General features: G+C 39.6%; 1 protein-coding gene across 4 annotated transcripts in view; it reads right to left on the bottom strand.

The window, feature by feature from the left end:
* The window catches only part of CFAP92 (cilia and flagella associated protein 92 (putative)), a 114709-nt gene that overhangs the window by 51866 nt on the left and 36437 nt on the right, over window positions 1-26406 (bottom strand). For all 4 annotated transcript variants that reach the window (XM_046683178.1, XM_046683169.1, XM_046683187.1 and 1 more), the window contains one exon: window positions 10538-11442. In XM_046683178.1, the coding sequence (XP_046539134.1) occupies window positions 10538-11442 (905 nt within the window). The remainder of the gene's footprint in view (window positions 1-10537; window positions 11443-26406) is intronic.

Genomic DNA, 26406 nt, shown 5'->3' with positions numbered 1-26406 from the left:
GGCGTTTCTCATTGGCCGAGCTGCGACATTTCTCATTGGCTGAGCTGTGACATTTCTCATTGGCTGAGCTGTGGTGTTTCTCATTGGCCGAGCTGTGACATTTCTCATTGGCTGAGTTGTGGCATTTCTCTTTGGCTGAGCTGTGGCATTTCTCATTGGCTGGTCTGTTGCCAGGTAGGCAGAGAAATCTTCCTTTAGTAGTAAAGTAGTTTTTCTTCCCGTCAAAGATACAAGCATCTGTCTCCCTGTTTGGTGTAATTGATGATGTAAGATAGGGCGTGACAGCTCCTCCTCCAGGCCTTCCTAAACCCAATTTAATTAAGGTTTCTCTATTAATTTCCACAAACTGATACCATAGAAATACAAAGCATCATAACAGACTATGAACAATTACACACCAACAAATTGGACAACCTAGGAGAAATGAATAAATTCCTAGAAACACACAACCTATGAAGACTGAATCATGAAGAAAGAAAAATATCTCAACAGATCTATTACTAGTGAGGAGATGGAATCAGTAATCAAAAACCTCCAACAAACAAAAGTCCAGGACCAGACAGCTTCACTGGTGAATTCTACCAAAGAATTGAAAGAATAATTAGTACTAATCCTCTCAATCATTCAAAGAATCAATCATTCAAAGAATAATTAGTACCAATCCTCTCAACATCTTCCAAAAAATAGAAGAAGGAATACGTCCAAACTCACTTTATGAGGCCAGCATTACCCTGCTACCAAAAGCAAACGCGAACATCAGAGGGAAGAAAACTACAGGCCAGTATCCCTGATGAACACGGATGCAAAAGTCCTCAACAAAGTCTTAGCAAACCAAATTCAATGATACATTAAAAGGATCATACACCATGATCAAGTGGGATTTATTCCAGGATTGCAAGGATGGTTCAACATCTGCAAATCAATCAGTGTGATACACCACATTAACAAAATGAAATATAAAAATTATATAATCATATTAATAGATGAAGAAAAAGTATCTGACAAAATTCAACATCCATTTCTGAAAAAATCTCTCAACAAAGTCTGTATAGAGGAAACATACTTTAACATAAGAAAGGCCGTATATGACAAGCCCACAGCTAATATGATACTCAATGGTGAAAAGAGGAAAGCTTTTCCTCTAAAGTCAGCAACAAGAGAAGGATGCCCACTGTCACCACTTTCATTCAACATAGTATTGTAAGTCCTAGAGAGTAATTAGGCAGAAAAAAAAATAAAAGGCACCCAAATTGGAAAGGAAGGAGTAACACTGTCACTATTTGCAGAAGACATGATTTTATATATAGAAAACCCTAAAGACTCCACCAAAAAACTGTTGGAACTAATAAATGAATTCAGTGAAGTTGCAGGATACAAAATCAATATACAAAAATCAGTTGCATTTCTATACACTAGTAACAAACTATCAGAAAGAGAAATTAAGCAAACAATCCCACTTACAATTGCATTTAAAAGATGCCTAGGATTAAATTTTACCAAAGAGTTGAAAGACCTCTATACTGAAACTATAAGACACTGATGAAAGAAATTGAAGAAGACAGAAATAAATGGAAAGATATTCTGTGGTCATGGATTGGAAGAATTAATATCATTAAAATGTCCATACTACCCAAAGCAATCTACAGATTCAATGCAATCCCAATCAAAATTCCAATGGTATTTTTCACAGAAGTAAAACAATCGTAAAGTTTGTATGAAATCACAAAAGATCTCAAATAGCTGAAGCAATCTTGAGAAAGAAGAACAAAGCTGGAGGCATCATGTCCCTGATTTCAAACTATATTACAAAGCTATAGTAATCAAAACAGTAGGGTATTGCCATAAAAACAGACACATAGAACAATGGAACAGGATCGAGAGCCCAGAAAAACCCTATGCATATATGATCAATCAATTTATGACAAAGGAGCCAACAATATAAAATGGGGAAAGGACAGTCTCTTCAATCAATGGTTCTGGGAAAACTGGACAGCTACATGCAAAAGAATGAAACTGGACCATTATTTTACACCATACACAAAAATTAAGTCAAAATGGATGAAAGACTTGAATGTAAGACCTGAAACCATAAAACTCTTAGAAGAAAACCTAGGTTTACAGCTCCTTGACATTAGTCTTGGCAATGATTTTTTGGATCTGACACCAAAAGCAAAGGTAACAAAAGTAAAAATAAACAAGTGGGACAACATCAAGCTAAAAAGCTTCTGCACAACAAAGGAAACCATCAACATAATGAAAAAGCGACCTACTTAATGGGAGAAAATATTTGCAAATCATATACCTAACAAGGAGTTACTACCTAAAATATATAAAGAACTCACACAAGTCAATAGCAAAAAAACCCCCAAAGAATCTGATTAAAAAATGGGCAGAAGATTTGAACAGACCTTTTCCCAAAGAAAACATACAGATGGCCAACGGGTACCTGAAAAGATGCTGAACATCACTAATCAGGGAAATGTGAATCAAAACTACCTGTTAGAATGGTTATTACCAAAAAGACAAGAAATAACAAGTGTTGGCAAGGATGTGGAGAAAAGGGAACCCTTGTGCACTGAAGGTGGGAATGTAAATTGGTGCAACCACTATGTAAAATAGTATGGAGGTTCCACAAAAAATTAAAAATGGATCTATTATATGATCCAGCAATCCCTCTTCTGGGTATTTATCTGAGAAAAACAAAAAACTAATTTGAAAAGCTATTTTATAATAGCCAAGATATGAAAACAGCCTAGTGTCCATTGATGGTTAAATGAATAAGAAAATGTGTTGTACACACACACACTAGAATATTATTCAGTCATAAAAAAAGAAGGAAATCTTGACATTTGTGACAACACACATGGACCTTGAGGGCACTATGCTAAGTGAAATAAGCCAGACAGAGAAAGATAAATACCATATGATCTCACTTATATGTGGAATCTAAAAACAAACAAACAAAAACCCAAACCAAGCTCATTGATACAGAGAACAGATTGGTGGTTGCCAGAGGTGGGGGGTAGGGGATAGGCCTAATGAGAGAAGGTGTCAAAAGGTGCAGATAAATGGTAGAAAATAAGTGTCATGGGGATGCGCTGTGTAGCATGGCAACTATAGTTAATAATACTATATCGTATATTTGAAAGTTGCTAAGAGTAGGTCTTAAAAGTTCTCATCACAAGAAAAAAATCTGTAACTCTGTGCAGTGACAAATGTTACCTAGACTTATGTGGTGATCATTTCACAATATCCACAAATACCAAATCATTATGGTGCACACCTGAGACTAATATAATGTTATATGTCGATTATACCTCAATAAAAAATAATAAAGGAAAAAAACTCAACCTAAACCTTATACCTTATACAAAAATTAACTGAAAATGGATCATAGATTTAAATGTAAGTTATGAAACTTTTGGAAGAAAATACTCAGGACGTAAGGCTTTATGAAGAATTCTTAAACATGGCTCCAAAAGCATAATCTGTAAGATTAAAAAAAATCAATAAGTTAGACTGCATCAAAATTTAAAACTTTTTCTTTGGAAAAGACCTTTTTACGATGATGAAAAGACAAGCTACGAAGTAGAGAAATATTATACACTAACCACATATCTGACAAAGGTCTCACATCTAGCACATATAAAGAACTCTCAAAACTCAATTTTGACACCAAGTAATCTAATCAGAAAATGGGCAAAGGACATGGAGAGACATCTCACCGAGAGGATATGCAGATGGCACGTAGCAGATGAAAAGGTTCAACATCACTAGCCACTAGGGAAATGCTAGTTAAGACCACAGTGAGATATGACCACACTTATTAGAGCAGCTAAAGTAAAAAATAATGACAATATCAAAAGATGGCAAGGATGCAAAGAAACTGAATCTCTCCTACATTGCTAGTAGAAATGTAAAATGTTACAGCCACTCTGGAAAATAGCTTGGTAGTTTCTTTAAAAACTCAATGCAGGGGGCCAGCCCCATGGCATAGTGGTTAAGTTCAGCACACTCTGATTCGGTGGCCTGGGTTCATGGGTTCAGATCCCAGGCACCTATAGCACTCGTCAGCCATGCTGTGGTGGTGACCCACGTGCAAAATAGAGGAAGACTGGCAGAGATGTTAGCTCAGGGCTAATCTTCCTCAAGAAAATAAAAGAGGAGGATTGGTAACAGATGCTAGCTCAGGGCTAATCTTACTCAGAAAGAAAAAAAACCACACAAAAAACCCCTCAATGTATTAGTTTTCTATTGCTGTGTAACAAATTACCACAAATGAGCAGCTTAGGACAATTTACTAGCTCACACAGCTCTGTAAGTCCAAAGCCCCACACCGTGTGACTGGGTTCTTAGCTCAGGGTATCACTAGGCTGAAATCAAGGGGTCCGCTCGAGCATTCATGGAATCCATATTTTGTTTTATGTCTTCCATTGGGTCTTTCATCTTTAATATTTCTGATTGATTTTTCTTTATAGTTTCAATCTCTTTTGTGAAGTAGCTCCTGAACTCATTGAATTGTTTCTCTACCTTTTACTTTGTTGACTTTTTTGATGATAGCTGTTTTGAATTCTTTGTCATTTAGATTACATATTTCTGTGTCCTCAGGACTGACTTCTGGGTAGTTGTCATTTTCTCTCTGGTCTGGAGATCTAATATGTTTGATATTACTAGAGGGAGTGGCTCTGTTCTTTCACATCCTGGCATCATTTGGTCATAGTTACCACCTATTGCCAGTGGGTGGGGGTCAAGAGCCATATATTCTGAGTCCTGTGCTTTCAGCCGAAATCCCAGGGGCTGGAGCCGTGCTGAGTGGGTGGGGGGAGGGGCGCTTTCTCATGCATGTTCTCGGGGTTTTCTCCCTCTGCTCTCACTATCTGCTCTCCTGGGGTGTTGGTTTGATACAGTCACCCCCCCAGGAAAGCTTTGGTGCTGGTAGAGGGCTTCCCTCTAGACTGCAAGGGCCCTCGGGAGTCCTTGATGTTCCAGTGAACAAACGTCCCCTCCCCTGTTCCTTCCCTCATGGATCCTCCCGCGGTCACGATTGCAGTCTTTAAGGGGAAGGAGTGAAGTTTTCTCTTACCCCGTTCCACCTCCTCTGAGGGGGACTCCAGGCTCTCCACCCTCCGTCCTATGGCTGCGTGGGTCTCTCTGACGTTTTTTGTGTTGTGTTTGGATGTCCTCTGTTGGATTACAGATTTTTTTGTTGTATATTGGAGGGGAGAGATTTCTGAGAGACCTCACTCCACCATGATGCTGACGTCACTCTCCAACTGGAATTGATTTTTGTGAATGATTTGATGTGGGAAATTATTTTCCCTTTTTCCTACAGATAAACAATTACCCCAACACCACTTATTGAAAAGTTTATCCTTTCTTCACTGAATTTTTTTTTGTCCACTAGAGGAATTTTTAAATTGAGATATAACTCACATGCCATACAATTAACTCATTTAAAGTATATAATGCAATTATTTTTAGTCTACTCACAGATATGTGCAACCATCACCACAATCAATTTTAGGACATTTTCATCACCTAAAAAAGAAACTTTGTACCCCTTACCTATCACCCCTATATCCCTACTCTCTGATCCACAGCTCTGAGTATCCACTAATCTACTTTCTGTCTCTATAGATTTGCCCATTCTGGACATTCCATACAAATCAATAATATAATATGTGGTTTTTGTGACTGACTTCATTCACTTAGAATAACGTTTTCAAGGTTCATCCATTTTGTAGCATGAACAAGTATCTCATGCCTTTTTATGTCCAAATGATAGTTCATTGTATTTATATACCACATTTTGTTTACTCTTCATCAATCAGTGGACATGTGAGTTGTTCCCATGTAATGGCTGTTATGAACAATGCGTTAGTTCAGTGTGGACATATGTTTTCATTTATCTTGGGCGTTTACCTAGGAGCAGGGTTGCTGGTCACACAGTCACTCTGCTAAATCGTTTAAGGAACTGCCAGGCTGTTTTCCAAAGTGAGTCCACCCTCTAACCCCCACCAGCAGTGAACACCCATCCTGACTCCTCCACGTCCTCGCCAGCACTGGTTATTATCTGACTTTTGATTCCAGTCATCCTGGTGGGTGTGAAGTGGTATTCCACTGCGTAAATTCACACTTTTAAAGTGTACAATTTGGGGCCAGCCCAGTGGTGCAGTGGTTAAGTGCACACGTTCCGCTTCGTGGCCCTGGGTTCACCGGTTTGGATCCCGGGTGCAGACATGGCACCGCTTGTCAAGCCATGCTGTGGTAGGCGTCCCACATATAAAGTAGAGGAAGATGGGCATGGATGTTAGCTCAGGGCCAGTCTTCCTCAGCAAAAAGAGGAGGATTGGCAGCAGTTAGCTCAGGGCTAATCTTCCTCAAAAAATAAAAATTAAAAAATAAAGTGTACAATTCGGTGATTTTAGTATATTCATTTCCCACTGATTTTTCAATATCAAATATTTCGTATGTCAAGTGACCACTTATGTTTAGGTCTGTTTTGAGTTTTCCATTATATTCCATAGGTCTGCTTGTCTGTCCCTGAACCAATACCACACTGTCTGAATCACCAAAGTGTTTTTTTTATTGAGTTCATTTCAGTTGTATGTTATTTCTTGTCTGTCACCACATAAGTGCTCCCCTTCACCCCCTGTGCCCACCTCCCACCCCCCTTGCCCTGGTAACCACTGAACTGTTTCTTTGCCCATGTGTATGTTTATATTTCACATATGAGTGAAATCATCTGGTGTTTGTCTGTCTCAGTCTGGCTTATTTTGCTAAGCATAATTCCCTCCAGGTCCATCCATGTTGTTGCAAATGGGATGATTTTGTCTTTTTTATGGCTGAGTAGTATTCCATTGTGTGCAATTTTATTTCTGGGCTTTCAATTCTCTTCCATTGATCTGTGTGCCTGTTTTTGTACCAGTACCGTGCTGTTTTGATCACTATGACTTTGTAGTACATTTTGAAGTCAGGGATTGTGATGCCTCCAGCTTTGTTCTTTTTCTCAGGATTGCCTTAGCAATTTGGGGTCTTTGGTTGCCCCATATGAATTTTAGGATTCTTTGCTCCATTTCCATGGAGAATTTCATTGGGATTCTGATTGGGGTTGCATTGCATCTGTAGATTGCTTTAGGTAGTATGGACATTTTAACCATGTTTATTCTTCCAATCCATGTGCATGGAATCTCTTTCCATCTCTTTATGTCATCATCAATTTCTTTCAGTAATGACTTATAGTGCTCATTGTATAAGTCCTTCACGTCCTTGGTTAAATTTATTCCTAGGTACTTTATTCTTTTAGTTGCGATTGCAAATAGAATGATATTCTTGAGTTCTCTTTCTGTAAGTTTGTTATTGGAGTATAGAAAAGCAACTGATTTTTGTAAGTTGGTTTTGTACCCTGCAACTTTACTGTAGTTGTTAATAATTTCTATTAGTTTTCCAGTGGATTCTTTGGGGTTTTCTATATATAAGATCATGTCGTCTGCAAACAGAATTTCACTTCTTCACTCCCTATTTGGATTCCTTTTATTCCTTTCTCTCGTCTAATTGCTCTGGCTAAAACCTCCAGTACTATGTTGAATAAGAGTGGTGATAGTGGGCATTCCTGACTTGTTCCTGTTCTCAGGGGGATGGCGTTCAGTTCTTGCTCATTGAGTATGATGTTGGCTGTTTGATCACCAGAGTTTTATAATGTCTTGATATCTACTAGAGCAAGTTCTCCCATCTTGTCCTTATTCAAGAGTGTCTTTCTTTTAGGCCTCTACATGTTGATGTAAAATTTTAAATCAGCTTTTCAAGTTCCACAGTTTTTTAAAAGTTGGTATTTTCAAACTGAGGTTGCATTGAATCTATAGATCCAATTTGGGGATAATTGACACTTATAATATTGAGTATTCCAATCCATGAACATGGTCTGTCTCTTCACTTATTTAAGTTTTCTTTAATGTTTCTAAAAGTTCTATAATATTCATGACAGAAGACTTTCCTTTCTGTCAAATTTACTCCTGTGAATTTCATATTTTTATGATTTTTTAAAGTGTTTCTTTTAAAAATTATTTTGTGTATGTAGATGGTATTCAGAAATTCAATGATTTTTACATTAATTTTTATATCCAGAAACCTAATTAAACTATCTCATCTGAAAATATTTTTGGTATTATTTTTTTAATTTCTTGTAAACTTTTTAATTTATTGACATAGTTTAAAACACATTTCAATGTCTGCAATATCTATAGTTATATCTCAGTAATTTTCAGGCTTTCTTCTTTTCTAATACAAGCATTTAAGTCTATTAAATTTCTCCTAAATAATGTTTTGACATCAAGCAACAAATTTAGATAATATACTATTGTCATTATTGTTCAGATCAAAAATGTCTAATTTCCATTACAGTTTCTCTTTGACCCAGGGGTTATTTGGAAGTATTTGTTAATTTCCAAGCATATGAAATTTTTCTCTCGTTAATGATTTTTTTTATTTCTACATAAATTGAACTGGGGTCAGTGAACATATTTTATATTATTTCTTCCATTGGAGAAAACTTTTCATTGAGATATAATTCCGATACCATATGCACCGAGTTAGCCAAACTGCAAAGTTTGAGAGCACAGTCCCCCAAAATGCCCTGACCTCTGACACCAATTGCCAGTTTGGGGATCCCTAAAACTACTCTCAGGTTTGTCAATTTGCTAGAAGAACTCACAGAATTACTAAAAGCTGTTATGCTCACACTCAGGGCTTATTACTGGGAACGAATACAGATTAAAATCACCTAAAGGAAGAGACACATAAGGCAGGGTCCAGGATCGTTCTGAACACAAGGCTTCCATTGCCCTTTCCTCATGGAGTCAGGGTGTGCTGCCCCGATGACACTGACGAGTGACAAAGCGCAGAATAGCTCTCCCAAGCCTTGATGTCCAGTTTTACTGAGGGTCCATTACAGAGCCACGATTGGTTGACTGCCCACACAGCAATCTCAGCATCCAGGTCAACTGACACTGCCTGACCGGAAGCTTCCACCCTAAACCACATTGTTGATCCTTCTGGTACGGCCACCCTCCATCATTTGACTATCAGGTTAGGCTGGTCACATCCTAAGATCCTGTGTGGAAAGCCCCCAACCTAAAAGAAGACAGTCCTATCATGTCTGACACAGATCACCTCCCAGAAGCCAAAGGCAAAGGCCAGACCTCTGTTGGGCAAGGCCCAATTCTTTACCACACACCATAAAGTTCACCCTTTTAAAGGTACAATTTAGTGTTTTTTTAGTATACTCACAATGCTGTGCAAACATAAACACTGTCTAATTTGAGAACATTTTCATCACCCCAAAAAGAAACTGTACCCATCGGCAGTCACTCCTCACTTCACCCTCAGCCCTCCCCTGAGAACTTGGCAACCCCTGTCTACTTCTATCTCTATGATTTGACATTCTGGACATTTCATATAAATGGAATCATATAATATGTGCCCTTTTATGTCTGGCTTCTTTTACTTAGCATAAAGCTTTCAAGGTTAGTCCATGTAGAAGTATGTGCATCAATATTTTATTTCTTTTTCATGCCTGAATATTATTCCATTGTAGGAATATATCACAGTTTGAAAAAATACATATATCACATTTTGTTCATCAGTTTATGGAAATTTGGGTTGTTTCCACTTTTTGACTATTATAAATAATGCTGTTAACATTCGTGTGCATGTTTTTGTGGGGACATGTTTCTAGCCCTCTTGGGCAGATAACTGGCCATGAGGCCAGCTCCTCACCAGTACCTCCTGGCCCATCAGCACAGCAAGACAGGCCCCCGCAGCACTGCACTCCCCTCCTGTGTGGACAGACTCAACTTCTGGACTCCCTGGAGATGCTGTCAGCATCCAGGTCCTGGGGCATCTGAGCTCTGAGGACAGAGAAGGAACCTACCGACTAAAGGAGGGAGGTCCCGTTTACCCAAACCAGGCTACTTGCAAATCATGAAAGGAAAAGAGAATTTTCATATCACCAAAACTAAAGAATGGAAGGACCATGAAGGGCCACTTGCTCCAGAACCAGACGCTTTAATTGCCTCTACAACGCCCCCACTGAGCGGCCAGCAGTGGCTCCTGAAGGCCTCCAGGAAAGGGGAGCTTTCTGTAGCCTAGGCAGCCCCTCAGGCTTCAGAATAATCAGATGTGTCTTACTGGGCCGAGTTGAAATCTATTTCCATATTAGGGCCATAGAGAACATTCTCCTCCCTCTTAACTGAGTTGGCCCCTCAGAAGTCTGAAGGCAGGACTCATTTTCCTGAGCCACCTTCTCTTCTATATACCCCGAAAGTCTTCCCTTCAACCAAAGGCAAGCCACTTTTCCTGTTATCAAGTCCAGTTACCGAGCCCTGCAAAGCGTCTTATACAAACCCCAAGAGGAACTGAACCGGCATATCCCTCTCATAGACGAGAACACTGAACCTGAGCTTGGCCTGGAACAATCTCTCCACTCACTCAGCATCCAGGTGCCATCACTTCTCCATGAAACACAAAACAAATCACCTACCGCCTCTGGTGGCTCTCCCACAGCCACTTTAAGCCTCGGTCAGCCAAGCCTTCCAGAATGAGGAGGTGGATCTTGCCATCCAGCAGGTGGAAGCCTGTGAGCACATCCAGGTCCTGCTTCTCCTGGATCCTCACCCGCATCTTAAACCCTGACAGGATCTGCTGGATGGTCAGGATAGGGTAGGAGTCCAGGTCGAGGGCCTTGGCATTGATCATGGCGACGTCCTGCAGCAGGCTGTACAGGAGGATCTTCCTGGAGCCGAACACGAAAATGATCCGACCAAATCGGCTGCCTGTGAGGTCTGGATCGGGGGCTTCGGCCCTGGCCCGCAGCGGCACGGCGATCTCCACCCGCAGCTTGAGCGAGGAGTTGGCCTCTAGGTAGTTGCCCGTAGGCATTGGGCCGTGCTGGAGGCCGTCTATGGGAGCCCGGAACCCCACAACCGTCCTGCTCGTGCTGTCCCGGCCGCCACAGTCTGTGGGCTTGGGCTGGCAGTTTTGGATGGGGACGGCCAGGTTCAAGTACTTGTGGCCAAGAAGGAGGTCAGCAAAACTGACCTGGGCAACCCCATAAGGGTCCCACATCTTATTTTGGGATTCAAAGGGGTTGTTCTCTGTCTCTTTTGGAGAGATGAGAGACTGGAGGTTGAGGTATGAATCCAGGGGGTCCTCCCCAAACAGGGTGGGCTTCCGGGAATACTTCTCTGACTTGTGGTCCCGGTCGTGAACTTCCACCACCATGGGGGGGCCCTCCAGGTATTCCCTCAGGTCACTGGGGTGAATCGCCCCAAGGAAGATGACATTGACATCCTGGAAGTAGATGTGGACTCCATGGGGCTGCCCCTGAGTCTTGTGGATTGGAGTCCTATGGAACTGGTACCTGCAGTACACGGGGCTGCACAGCCTCTGCGAGAGAGAAAGGTGACAGCAGGTCAATGGCTGCAACAGCAATCACTCCTCCTCCCCTCTAAGGGAAGGCTGCCAACACAGGGGCTCAAATCCCAGGGCCAGACTCACTACCTGCAGCCCACGCCTGGGTGTCCTCCCCACAACACTGCGTGAGAGCCTGCCCTGCACGGTCATTCCTAGGACTGGGCGGCAAGCGTGAAAGCACCACGATGGCGGTGGCACCAGACGAGCCTCAACAAGTGGGAGGCACTGTTTCCTCCTCCCAGACTGTGAGCACCAGGAGGACAGGCGACGTGCCTTTTTCACATGTGTATTTCTAGTTCCGAGCCCAAGGCAAGGCACAGAAGAGGTGGGAATAAGTGGTTTTAGGAAAGGTGATCCATATTTTCCAGACACCCATCTGGAAGGTTGGCACAGGCTCACCTTCAGCATGTTAAGCACCCACACAGAAAGCTGCCACATGGTGAGATGGAAAGGAGAGGCAGAGCTGTTTTGAGGCAGAAAATAGGGAACTTTGCATGTTTTAACCTTAGTGCTAAGATTTTATAATAAAGAGCTAATCCTTACGCAGCTCTGTGGTTCAAATTCATAGTCTTAAGTGTCCTATTTCTTCTACAATGAAGCTGACAATTTATTTAAAAATAATCCTGGATTGGTAGTGCTCCCAGGTACCTGGCAGAAGTAATTAAGAAACTTTTCTGAGGGGCAGTCCCATGGTGTAGTGGTTAAGTTTACTTGCTCCACTTTGGCAGCCCAGGGTTTGCAAGTTCAGATCCTGGACATGGACCTACACACCACTCATCAAGCCATGCTGTGGTGGCATCCCACATACAAAATATTGGAAGATGGGCACAGATGTTAGCTCAAGACCAATCTTCCTCACCAAAAATAAAGAAAGAAAGAAAGAAAGAAATCTTTCAACTTAGGCCTCAAGGAATTCCCACAAAGTTCCACTGAATATGAGATCACAGTAGAAATCACAAAACACCTAAGGGGAAAATGTAGTACTATCAAAATCAGATGCATAAAGGCATAAGACATCAGAATGAGCAGATACATAAAGAAATATATTTTTTAGGTTAAAAAACACAAGAATATCATCAAGGTCAAATGTATTGTAATTGTACTTACTAGCAATGAACAATTTAAAAATGAAATTTAAAAAATATCACCTATAGTAGTAGAAAAACATAAAATACTCAGGAAGAAATTAAATGGAAGATGTGTAAGACTTGTACACTGAAAAGTATAAAACATTGCAGAGAGAAATGAAAGAAATACAGAAATTTTCATGGCCAGGAAAATGCAATTAATTCTAGATGAATCATAGACCTAAACATAAAAGTTAAAATTATACATCTTCTAGAAGAAAACATAAGAGGGTATCTTCATGAACTTGAAATCATAGGAAAAGATTTCTTCGACAGGACACAAAAAGCACTAATCATAACAGAAAAAGTTGATAAAACGGACTTCATCAAAGACTCTATTAAACAAATTAAAGTCAGGGGCCAGCCCAGTGGCGTGGTGGTTGTTTGCATGCTCTGCTTTGGTGGCCCGGGGTTTGTAGGTTCCGATCCTGGGCATAAACCTATACCCTGCTTACCAAGCCATGCTGTGGCAGCGTCCCATATACAAAACAGAGGAAGATGGGCAGAGATGTTAGCTCAGGGACAATCTTCTTCACACACACACACAAAATTAAAGTCAAGCCCAAGATTGGCAGAAAATATGTACAATACGTATATATCTGACAAAGGACTTTTTTCCAGAATATAAAAAGAACATCTACAAATAAATAATAAAAAAGAAAAAAATTAAAAATAGTAAAAGAAGAACATTCAAATCTGGCTAAATGGAGTAAGCACACCCCATCCTGCCTTTCCCAGTGAATGCAACTGAAACCCCTAGACAGGATGCGTGGAGCAGCCATCAGAGGCCTCTGAAAAGTGAAAGGTAGTGGGTGGATTGAGGAAAGACCAAACTCACAGTACAACTGACCTAGCAGTGAGTTTCCTGGATTTTATTTTCCTCCTGTATGTCACAGACTGGACTCAAAGGAAGCCTGGATCTCAGAATTGTGCACCAGAGCAAGCTCTAAGAGAAGCCCTCTCTTTCTGTTCCAAGGAATGGCGGGGGGCCTCTATGGGACAGAGAGGGTGGGGTGAAATCCCCTGATTTTTTCTCTCCTGGCCCTGCCCTCAGGCAAGTTCAAGTTCTAAAGCTGCAATCTGGTGGCAGTGGCAGGTTCGCATGTTTGGATCCCTGGCACGGGCATACTCCACTCTTCGGCCATGCTGTGGAGGCATCTCACATAGAAAGTGGAGGAAGACTGGTACAGATATTAGCTCAGGGCTAATCTTCCTCAAGCAAAAAAAAAGAGGAATACTGGCAACAGATGTTAGCTCCAGGTGAATCATCTTCACACACACAAGTCTAAGATATCCAAAATTAATTGACATACAAAGAACCAGGAATGTGACCAATTATGAAAGGGAGAGACAACCAAGAGATGCCAATTCTAAGGTGGGACTCAAATATTGAAATGATCAGATGAAGACTTTAAAACCACTATTATAACTGTGCTCCAAGAAGTAACAGCAAACACTCTTGAAACAACTGGAAGGTAGCCAGTATCAGTAAATAGAAACTACAATGAAGAGCCCAATGGAAATTTTAGAACTGAAAATAAAATAACTGAAATAAAAAATTCACTAGAGCCCCAAAGAACTAAATGGAGATGGCAGAGGAAAGAGTAAGTGAATTTGAAGATAGATCAATATGCAGTCTGAACACAAAGAGAAAAAAGATTGAAAATTAAAAAGTAAACAGAGCCTCAGGAACCTGTGGGACAATATCAAAGTTCTAACATTTGCATCATCAGAGTCCCAGGGGAAGAGGAGAAAAGATATTTGTAGAGAAAAATATTTGAAGAAATAATGGCTAAAAATATCCTAAATTTGGTAAAAGGCATGAACATGCAGATTCAAGAAACTGGGTCAGTCTCAGTCAGGATAAACTCAAAAGAAACACACACCCAGACACATCCTCATTGAACTGGTGGAAACCAAAGACAAAGAGTGTGTCACCAAAGCAACCAGAGAAAAATGACGCATTACTCCTGGAGAACAACAATTTCAATAACTATGGATTTTTCAACAGAAACTATGAAGCCAATACAAACTTGAATAGAATGTTTACGGTGCTGAAAAACAAAAGAACTTTTCCCCCAGAATTCTACATCTAGTGAAAATACACTTCAGGGATGAAGACAATACAAAGTCATTCTCACATGAAAGATAACTATCAAAGAATTTGTTGCTAGCAGACCACAAAAGGTTACTACTGTATGATTCCATTTATATGACATTCTGGAAAAGGTGAAACTATAGAGATAGAGAACACATCAGTGGTTTCCAGGGGTGAGGTGTGGCAGTGGAGTTAACGAGAAAGGGGCAGTGTGAGAGAAGGACTAGAGATCACGAAGTCGTGTGAGAAAACTTCTGGAGTGTTGTGAATAATGTATTTCAGTGAGAAAATATTCTTAAAAACTTAATCTCCATCTCACTCCAAAAAAATCTCAACAAAAGGATTAAACACCAGATTAGAAAATGTCGAAAAGAGAATTAGTGAACTAGAATACAGAGCTGAATGGATTACCCATGTTTACACACAAAGAAAAAGATATCAGAAATATAAAAGGAAGGCCAAAAGAAAATGGAGGCAAACGTAAGATCTAACATATATCTAATTGGAGTTCCAGAAGACAATTATAAGTGGAATTGAAGACAGGTAAAAATAGAAAAGATAAGGACAGAGTATTCTTAAGAACATATCAAAGACATGAATTGTAGGCTGAAGAGGCATGAGTCACAAGAATAATGAATAGAAGAAACGCTCACCTACATATCACAGTGAAACTTCAGAACACCAAAAATAACAAAGTGATCTTGAAATCAGCTTGAGAGAAAAACAGCTTATATTCAAAAGAACAATTAGACTGAAAAGAATAAAGAAAGCCTGAAGAAATTGAAATAATATTTTCCAAATGCTAAGAAAAGATAACTTTCAATCTACCTTTCAAGAACAAGAGTGAAATAAAGATATTTTCAGACAAACAGAAATTGAGTTTGCTACCAATACAAATGGCCAACAGGTACATGAAAAGATGCTCAATATCACTAATCATAAGGGAACCGCAAATCAAAACCACAATGAGATATCACCTCACACCTGGGAGAATGGCTATTATCAAAAAGACAAGCGATAACAAATGCTGGTGAGGATGTGGAGAAAAAGAGAACACTTAACGCGCTGCTGGTGGGAAAGTAAATTGGTGCAGCCTCTGTGAAAAACTGCATGACGATTCCTCAAAAAATTAAAAATAGAACTACTATATGATCTAGCGATTCTGCTTCTGGGAATATATCTGAAGGAAACAAAAACACTAATTTGAAAAGATATATACACCCCCAAGTTCATAGCAGCATCATTTACAATAGCCAAGACACGAAAACAACCTAAGTGCCCATCAATGGATAAATGGATAAAGGTACATACATACACACCAATACACACATGTCACATCTTCTTTATGGAATAGTATTTAGCCATAAAAAAGAAGGAAATCCTTCCATTTGCAACAATATGGATGGATCCTGAGGCATTAATGATAAGTGAAAAAAGTCAGACAGAAAAAGACAAACACTGTATGATCTCACATGAGGAATCTACAAACAAACAAACTCATAGAAAAAGAGATCAGATTTGTAGTTACCAGAGGCAGAGGGTGTTGGAGGGGGAGTTGGATGAAGGGGTCAAAAGGTACAAACTTCCAGTTATAAAATAAATAAGTACTGGGGATGTGATGGAGAGCATTTTAAAAAAGATAACAGACTTCCAGTAACAGCAGAACAGATCATCAGAACTAATCTTCCTGATAAAGACAACCAGAAAAAGTAGACAAAATATTCAAAGTATTTCCTTAAAGTCATTGGAAATTTATAAAGATAGTGGAAAAATTAAATTCCTGATCCAAGAGCCTGAAGAAGAAAGAAATCCAGAGACCTGAATCTAGCGTTTGGTACTACATCTGCCAATTCCAGAACAGATTTCTGAGACGCTGAGCATCATTTTGGATTCCAAAGACAAAAAGACGCAAGCCCCAAAGAGGAGACACCCAGGGCAGGAAGTGGCTAGCTGCCCAGCTCCAGGTTTCTAGATCTGGGCCCTACTAAAAAGCACCCTGTTTATCCTAAGAGTTCTCATCACAAGTATCTCTATGAGAAGATGGATATTAACCAGGCTTACTGTGGTAGCTGTTTCGCAGTATACGTGGGTCAAGTCATTAAGCTGTCCACCTTAAAGTTACACAGTTCTGTATGCCAATTAGATCTCAATAAAACTAGAATTTGATTAAGCCCCCAGCACCTGACAGAAGAAAAAAAAATCTTCTCTGAAGGAAGATAAATACTAGCCTTCAAATTATTTCTATAAATTATTTTTCGAATACAATGTCAAGTTCAGAGAGATAAACAGGCATACTAAACAAGACACCATGAATAAGAACCAGTAGAAACAACAGATCATATAAACAATCTGACAGGCTCCAGATATTGGAATGATCAGATACAGACATTAATCACTATGCTTATTGTGGTCGGCAGAATAATGCCCCCGAAAGACATCCACATCCTAATCCCAAAAACCTCTGAATATGTTACATGGTGAAAGGAGATTTTTCAAGTTGAATTATGTCGCCCTGAAAGGTCTGTTGGAATTCTAATACCTGGTGCCTGAGAGTGTGACGCCTTTGCAGATGTGATCAAGTTAAGATGAGGTCATTAGGGTGGGCCCTAATCCAATATGACATGTCTTTAGCCACTGATGCAGTGGGTTATAGTCCTCGATTTTCAAATGTTGAACCAGCCTTACATACTTGGAATAAGTCTTACTGGGTCATGATGTCTAATTCTTTTTATCCATGTTGGGTTTGACTTGCTAATATTTTATCGAGGATTTCTGCATCAACGTTCATGCCAGATATTGCTCTGTAGTTTTCTTGCAATTTCTCCATTGGGTTTGGTATTAGAGTAACGCTGACTTCACAGAATGAGGGAGGAAGTGTTCCCTCTCCTGTTTTCTGAAAAAGATTGTAGAGAACTGGGATAATTCCTTCCTTAAATGTTTGGTAGAATTCACCAGTGAACCCCTCTGGGCCTCACGCTTTCCGTTTTAGCAGGTTATTGATTATTGATTCCATTTCTTTAGTAGACATAGGCCTATTCAGACCATCTAGTTCTTCTTATGTGGGTTGTGGTAAACTGTCTTTCAAGGAATTGGTCCATTTCATCTAGGTTATCAAATTTGTGGGTGGTGAGTTGTTAATAATATTCCTTTATTATCCTTTTAATGTCCACGGGATCGGAGGTGGTGATCCTTTTTTCATTTCTTTCCCCCCAGGTTTATTGAGGTATAACTGACAAATAAATATTTCATATGTTTAAAGTGTACACGTGATGGTTTGATATATATATATACATTGTGAATTACTACCACAAACAAATTAATTCACACACCCATCACCTCACAGACTAACCTTTTTTGTTGGTGGTCTGTTGAGAACACTTGAGATCTACTCTCTTAGCAAATTTCAAGTACACAATACAGGATTATTAACTATAGTCAACCTGCTGTACATTAGATCCTCAGAACTTATTAGTCTTATAACTGAGTTTGTACCTTTTGACCAACATCTCCCTATTTTCCCCACCTCCCAGCTCCTCGTAACCACCATTCTACTCTCTGGTTCTACGAGAACCAGATCATACAGTATTTGTCTTTCTCCGTCTGACTTATTTCACTTAGAATAATGTCTTCCAGCCTCACCTATGTTGTTGCAAATGGCAGAATTTCCTCCTTTTTATGACTGAATAATATTCCACTGTATATATGTGTATGTATGAGTATGTATGTATGTATATGTGTGTGTATAAACATATATCCCCCACATTTTCTTTATCCATTCCTGTCGACACTTAGCTTACTGCCATGTCTTGGCTATTGTGAATAATGCTGTAATGAACGTGGTAGCAGATATCTCTTCAAGATACTGACTTCATTTCCTTTGGCTATATACTCAACAGTGGGAATCATATGAAAGCTGAATCATATAATAGCTATTTTTTATTTTTGGGGGGGAACATCCATACTGTTTTCCATAATGGCTATAACAATTTATGTTCCCCCCAACAATGTACAAGAGTTCTCTCTTCTCCATACCCTTACTAACACTTGTTCTCTCTTACCTTCTTGATAATAGCCATCCTAACAGGTATGAGGTAATATCTCATTGTGGGCTTGATTTGCATTTCCCTGATGATTAGCGATGATGAGCACTTTTTTAATACACCTGTTGGCCATTTGCATGTCTTCTTGGAAAAAAGTCTATTCCGGTCCTTTGCCCATTTAAAAATTCGGGTTATTTAGATTTTTTGCTGTTGAATTGTATGAGTTCCTTATATATTTTGAACATTAACCCCTTATTAGACATATGATTTGCAAATATTTTCTCCCAGTTCTTAGGTTGCCTTTTCATTTTTTTTAATAGTTTCCTTTGCTGTGCAGAAGCTATTTAGTTTGATGTAGCCCTAGTTGTTTATTTTTGCTCTTGTTTCCTGTGCTTTTGGTGTCATATGTAAAAAATCATCGCCAAGACGAATGTCAAGGAAATTTCTCCCTAGGTTTCTTCTAGGAGTTTTATGGTTTCAGATCTTTTGTTTAAGTCTTTAATCCATTTTGATTTAATTTTTGTATATGGTGTAAGGTCCATTGTGTATTCTTGGTGCCCTTGTCATAGATTAGTTGGCCATATATGTGTGGGTTTATTTTGGGTTCTCTTTTCTGTTCCATTGGTCTACATGTCTGCCTTTATGCCTGTACTGTACTGTTTTGATTATGATAGCTTTGTAACATAGTTTGAAATCAGGAAGTGTGATGGCTCCAGCCTTGTTCTTTCTCAAGGTTTCTTTGGCTATTTGGAGTCTTTTATGGTTCCATACTAATTTTAGGATTGTTTTTAATATTTCTGCGAAAAATGCCATTGGAATTTTGATAGAAATTACATTGAATCTGTAGATTGCTTTGGGTAGCATGGACATTTTAATATTAAGTTTTCCAGTCCATGAGCAGGGTATGCTTTTCAGCTCTTTCACCTCCTTGTTTAAATTTATTCCTAATATTTTATTCTTTTGACAGTATCATAATGGGATTGTTTTCTTAATTTCTTTTCTAGAGAATTCCTTGTCAGTGTATAGAATTGTGACTAATTTTCGTACATTAACTTTGTGTTCTGCAACTCCACTGAATTCTTTTATTAGTTCTAACAGTTTCTTGGTGGAATCCTTAGAGTTTTCTACATATAAGATCATGTTATCTGCAAACAGAGACAATTTGACTTCTTCCTTTCTGATTTGGATGCCTTTTCTTTTCCTTGCCTAGTTGCTCTGGCTAGGACTTCTAGTACTATGTTGAATAAAAGTGGTGAGAGTGGCTACCTTGTCTTGTTCCTGATCTTAGTGGAAAAGCTTTCAGCTTTCCCCATTGACTATGATGTTAGTGGTAGGCTTGTCATATATGACCTTTATTATCCTTTTGGACCTGATTTCTTGAGAGTTCTTATCATGAAAGGATGTTGAATTTTGTCCAATGCTTTTTCTGCATCTATTGAGATGGTCCTTGTTTTGTTAATGTGGTGCGTCATATTTATTGATTTCTCTTTGTTAAACCATCCTTACATTTCAGGGATAAATCCCACTTGATCATGGTGTATGATCCTTTTAATATGCTATTGAATTTGGTTCGCTAGTATTTGGTTGAGGATTTTTGCATCCATGTTCATGAGGCACGTTGCCCTGTAATTTCCTTTTCTTGCAGTGTCCTTATTTGGCTTTGGTATGAAGGTAATTCTGGTAATTGAATTCTTCTTCAATTTTTTGGGAAGAGTGTGAAAAGGACTGGTGTTAATTCTTCTTTAAATGTTTGGTAGAATTTACACATGAAGCCCTGGTCCAGGGTTTTCTTTCTTGGTAGGTTTTTGATTACTAATCCAAACCCCTTACTTGTTATTGGTCTATTCAGATTTCATATTTCTTCATAATTCAGTCTTGGTAGGTTGTATAAAGTTCAGTCTTATAGGTAGGAATTTATCCAATTCTTCTAGGTTATCCAATTTGTTGGTGTATAATTATCCATAGTAATCTCTTAAGATTCTTTTTATTTCTTTGGTATCTGTTGTATGTCTCCTCTGTCATTTATAATTTTATTTATTTGAGTCCTCTCTCTTTTTTCTTGGTGAGTGTAGCTAAACATTTGTCAATTTTATCTTTTAAAAAATCCAACTCTTAGTTTCACTTATTTTTTCTATTGTTTCTCTAATATTTATTTCATTTATTTCTGCTCTAACCTTTACCATTTCCTTCTTAATGTTGGCATTTATCACTATAAACCTCCCCCTTAGAATTGCTTTTGTTGCATCCCCTAAGTTATGCTATGTTGCGTTTCCATTTTTTTTGTCTCAAGATACTTTTTTTTCCTTGAGGAAGATTAGCCCTGAGCTAACATCTGCCACCAATGCTCCTCTTTTTTTTGCTGAAGAAGACTGGCCCTGAGCTAACATCCATGCCCATCTTCCTCTACTTTATATGTGAGACGCCTGCCACAGAATGCCTTGCCAGCAGTGCGTAGGTCTGCACCCGGGATCCGAACTGGCAAATCCTGGGCCGCCGAAGTGGAACATGTGAACTTAACTGCTGCGCCACCGGGCTGGCCCCTGTCTCAAGATACTTTTTGATGTCCGTTTTGATTACTTCTTTGACACATTGGTTGTTCAGGAGTGTGTTGCTTAATTTTCACATACTTGTGAATTTTCCAATTTTCCTCCTGTTACTGATTTTTAGTTTCATACTATCGTGTCAGAAAAGATACTTGATTATGATTTCAATCTTCTTAAATTTGATAAGACTTGCTTTGTGGCCTCACATCTGATCTATCCTGGAGAAAGTCCTGTGTGCACTTGAGAAGAATATGTATTCAGGTGCTGGATGGAATGTTCTGTAAATCTGTTAGGTCCATTAGATCTATTGTGTTATTCAAGACTGCTGTTTCCTTATTGATTTTCTGTCTGGATAGTCTATCCATTGTTGAAAGTGGGCTACAGAAGTCCCATAATGTTATTGTATTGCTATTTATCCCTTTAGTTGTAGTAATATTTACTTTAAATATTTAGGTGCTCCAATGTTGTGTGCATATATATTTACAACTGTTATATCTTCTTGATGAATTTGACCTCTTTATCACTACATAGTAACTTTCTTTGTGTCTTGTGACCAATTTTGACTGAAAGTCTATTTTCTCTGCTATTTACCTTCTCTCTTTTGGTTACCATTTACATGGAATATCTTTTTCCATCCCTTAACTTTCAGCCTATGTGTGTCCTTAAAGCTAAAGTGAGTCTCTTGTAGGCAGGATATTGTTGATCTTGTTTTTTGGTCCATTCAGCCACTCTGTGTCTTTTGATTAGAGAATTCAATCCACTTACATTTAGAGTAATTATTGATAGGTAAGGACTTATTGCCATTTCGTTAAATGTCTTCTGACTGTCTTGTAGTTCCTTGGTTCCTTTCTTCCTCTCTTGATGTCTTCCTTTGTGATGGATGTTTTATAGTGGATTAATTTCTTTATCTTTATCTTTTGTGTATCTACTAGAGGTTTTTTCTTTGTAGTTACCATGAGAGTTATCCAAAACTTCTTATATCTGTTTTGAGCTGTTAACAGCCTACTTTCAATTACATTCAAAACTCCACACTTTTACTTCTCCTCCCCCATTTTATGCTACCAACATCATACTTTACATCTTTTTACATTGTGCATCTATTAACAAATTATTGTAGCTACAGTTATTTTTAATACTACTGCCTTTTAACTTTTATCCTAGAGATAGAAGTGATTTACATTTACACATCACCACTGAGTATTATGGTATTCTGAATTTGACTATATATTTACCTTTACCAGTGAGTTTTATACTTTCATATGTTTTCATATTGTTACTTAGCATCTTTTCATTTCAACTTGAAGAACTCCCTTTAGCATTTCTTGTAAGATAGGTCTAGTGGTGATAAACTCCTTCAGCTTTTTTGGTCTAGGAATGTCTTTATCTCTCCTTCATTACGAAGGACAGTTTTGCCAGGTATAGTATTCCTGGTTAGCAGATTTTTTTTCTTTCGGAACTTTGAATATATCATCTCATTCTCTCCTGGCCCGCAAGGTTTCTCCTGATAAATGCACTGATGGCCTTATGGGGATTCTCTTGTATGTGATGAGTCATTTTTCTTTTGCTGCTTTCAAAATTCTCTTTGTTTTTGAGTTTTAGCAATTTTATAATAATATGTCTCAGGGAAATCTTCTTTGGATTGATCTTGCTTGGGGTCCTTTGAGCTTCTGTACCTGTATGTCCATTTCTCTCCCAAGATTGGGGAAGTACTAGCTATTATTTCTTTAAATAAGCTTCTGTCCCCTTCTCTTTCTTCTCCTGGGACTCCCATGATCCACATTATTGTTTTCTTGATGGTCTCCCATAACTCACGTAGGCTTTCTTCACTCTTTTTCATTCTTTTTTCTTTTTGTCCTCTAACTGGCTAAATTCAAATGACTTTCTCTGAGCTCACTAATTCCTTCTTCTGCATGATTGAGTCTGATGTTGAAGCTCTCTACTGAATTTTTCAGTTCTGTCACTGTATTTTTCAGCTCCAGGATTTCTGTTTGGTTCTTTTTATGGTTTCTCCTTCTTTATTAAACTTATTTTGTTCGTGCATTATTTTCTTGATTTCCCTTAGTTGTCTATCTTTGTTCTCTTGCATTTCACTAAGTTTCTTTAAGATGATTGTTTTAAATTCTTTGTCAGGAAATTCATAGATTTCTATTTCTTTGTGGTCAGTTACTGGAGCTTTATTAATTTCCTTGGTGGTATCATTTTTGCCTGATTCCTCATGATCAATGTAGCCTTGTTTTGGTGTCTGTGCATTTGAAGGAGAAAACACCTATTCCAATATTTACAGACCAGTTGCAACAAGTAAAGACCTTATCCTGTCTGTTCCCCTGGCTGATGGTATTAGCTTGAGAATCACAGTTAAGCTGGGTTGGAGCCAGGTTACATGGATGTTTCTGGGTCTGCAGCGGGGTCCTCAATTGTGGGGCCTGTTATTAGGGGCTTGGGTTGGCATGGATCCCGTCTGGTCCCTGGTGGATGAGACTGCCTCAAGAACTTTGTTCAAGAGGTCTGGAACTGGGATATGAGTCCACCTCAGAGTCCACAGTTGGGTCCACAGACAGTGGGCCAGTTACCAGGTGCACAGATGGGTGTGGCTCCTGCCAGATCCCTGGAAAAGCTCCTGCTGGATCACTGGGTAGATCCCTGGGTGGGCAGGACGGGCCTTGGACTGTGGCTGAGAGGTGCTGGAATCGAATTCCAATGCTGCTTCAGGATCCACAGCTGAGACTGAGGTCTACAGACCTGGCTCTGGAGGTGCAGACAGTCGTGTCTCCTGCCAGGTCGCTGGGCAGACAGGACTGCTTGTAGACCACTGCTGGGAGGGACGAGGGCCTCAGGGCCATCTCAGGACCCACTGGAAGACAAAGGTTGGCTGGCCTGCCTCTGGGGGCACTAACAGGCACGTCCCCTGGTGTGTCCCTAGCTGGCAGGACTTCTTGTAGATTATAGCTGAGAGAGGTAAGAGCTGAATTATAGGGCCACTTCAGGATCTGAGAGCACAGATGGGCGTGTCTCCCAATGGGTCCCTGGGGTGGCAGCTGGAAGAGTCTGGAGCTGAGTTATAGGGGCCATTTCAGGATCTACAGTCAGAGTGAGTTTGGCAGCTTGCCTGCAGGGGCTTCTGGACCGTCGCTGAGAGGGGCTGGAGCCAGGTCATGGTCAACTTCAGGGTCCACCTCTGGAATTGAGGTCTGCAGGCCTATTACCCAAGGCATAGACGTGATTCCACCCAGGTCCCTTGGCATATGGTGTTGGCGGCAAGACCAAGGCCAAACAGGGCTATAGCTGAGTCCACAGGGAGATGAAGTGGCTTCCGGGTCTGTAGCCAGGACCACAGTCGGAGAGCCTGGGGGGTGGGTCTGCCTTCTTAAAACGACCCTCCGTGGTGTTGGACTCCACGGAGGTTCACAGTCTCCCACCCAGATCTCAATGCTCACGAAGGAACTTTTGTCCATGGATGGCTGCCAAATTATCTTTGCTGAGGGGGGATATGAATGGGAGATCTCCTATTCTGCCATCTTGCTGACCCCTCTTTTCATTTCTGATATTAGTAATTTGTGTCTCTTCTCTTTTTTCTTAACTTAGGTAGAGATTTCTCAATTGTATTGATCTTTTCAAAACCAGCTTTTGGTTTTGTTGATTTTTCTCTACTGATGTTCCATTTTTAATTTCATTGATTTCTGCTCTAATTTTTATTATTTCTTTTCTTCTGCTGGCTTTGGACTTAAATTGCTCTTCTTTTTCTAGTTTCCTAAGGAGAAAGCTTAGATGACTGATTTTAGGTCTTTCTTCCATTCTAATATGTACATTCAATACTACAAATTGCCCTCTAAGCACTGCTTTTACTGCATGCCACAAACTTTGATAAGTTGTACTTTCACTTTCATTTCATTCAAAATATTTTATTTATTTAAAAGACTCTTTTTATGAAAATTTTAGGCTCACAGCAAAACTGAGTGGAGGGTACAAAGATTGCCCATAGACCCCTTGCCCCGACACGTGCATAGCACCTCCCCCATCCACATCCCACACCAGAGGGGTACACTTGTTACAGCTGATGTTCCTAGACTGACACATCGTTATCACCAAAAGTCCACAGTTCAGTTAGGGGTCATTCTTGGTGCTATACATTCTCTGGTTTTTGACAAATGTATAATGATGTGTATCTACCATTATACCATCATGCAAAGCAGTTTCAATAACCTAAAAATCCTCTACCCTCTCCTCTAACCCTTGATCTGTTTGCGATCCCTATAGTTTTGCCTATTCCAGAATGTCATATAGTTGGAATCACACAGTACGTAGCCTTTTCAGATCAGCTTCTTTCACTTAGTAATGCGCATTTCAGACTCCTCCATGTCTTTTTGTAGCATAATAGTTCATTTCTTTTTTTTTTTTTTTTAGGAAGATTAGCCCTGAGCTAACTACTGCCAATCCTCCTCTTTATGCTGAGGAAGACTGGCCCTGAGCTAACATCCGTGCCCATCTTCCTCTACTTTAAATGTGGGACGACTACCACAGCATGGCGTGCCAAGCAGTGCCATGTCCGCACCCAGGATCTGAACCAGCGAACCCGGGCCGCCGAAGTGGAACATGTGCACTTAACCGCTGCGCTACCAGGCCAGCCCCAAGCTCATTTCTTTTTAGTGAAGAATAATATTCCATTGCCTGGATGTATCGCGGTTTGTTCATTCACTTACTGAAGGACATCTTGGTTGCTTCCAAGTTTGGGCAATTATGAATAAAGCTGCCATAAACATCCGTGTGCAGGTTTTCATGTGGACATAAGTTTTCAACTCCTTTGGGTAAATACCAAGGAGCATCATTGCTGGATTGTACATTAAGATTACGTTTAGTTTTGTAAGATACTGCCAAACTGTCTTCCAAAGTGGCTGTACCATTTGACCTTCCCACCAGCAATGAATGAGAGTCTCTGTTGCTCCATATCCTCACCAGTATTTGTTGTTGTCAGTGTTTTGGATGTTGGCCATTCTAATAGGTGTGCAGTGATATCTCGTTGTTTTAATTTGCAGTTCCTTAATAAGATGATGTTGAGCATCTCTTCATATGCTTATTTGCCATCTGTATATCTTCCTTGGTGAGTGTCTATTCAGATGTTTTGCCCATTTTTA

Source organism: Equus quagga, chromosome 1 (assembly GCF_021613505.1).
Source record: "Equus quagga isolate Etosha38 chromosome 1, UCLA_HA_Equagga_1.0, whole genome shotgun sequence".
Taxonomy (NCBI): Eukaryota; Metazoa; Chordata; class Mammalia; order Perissodactyla; family Equidae; genus Equus; species Equus quagga.
This window is presented reverse-complemented; position numbering and strand designations above follow the sequence as displayed.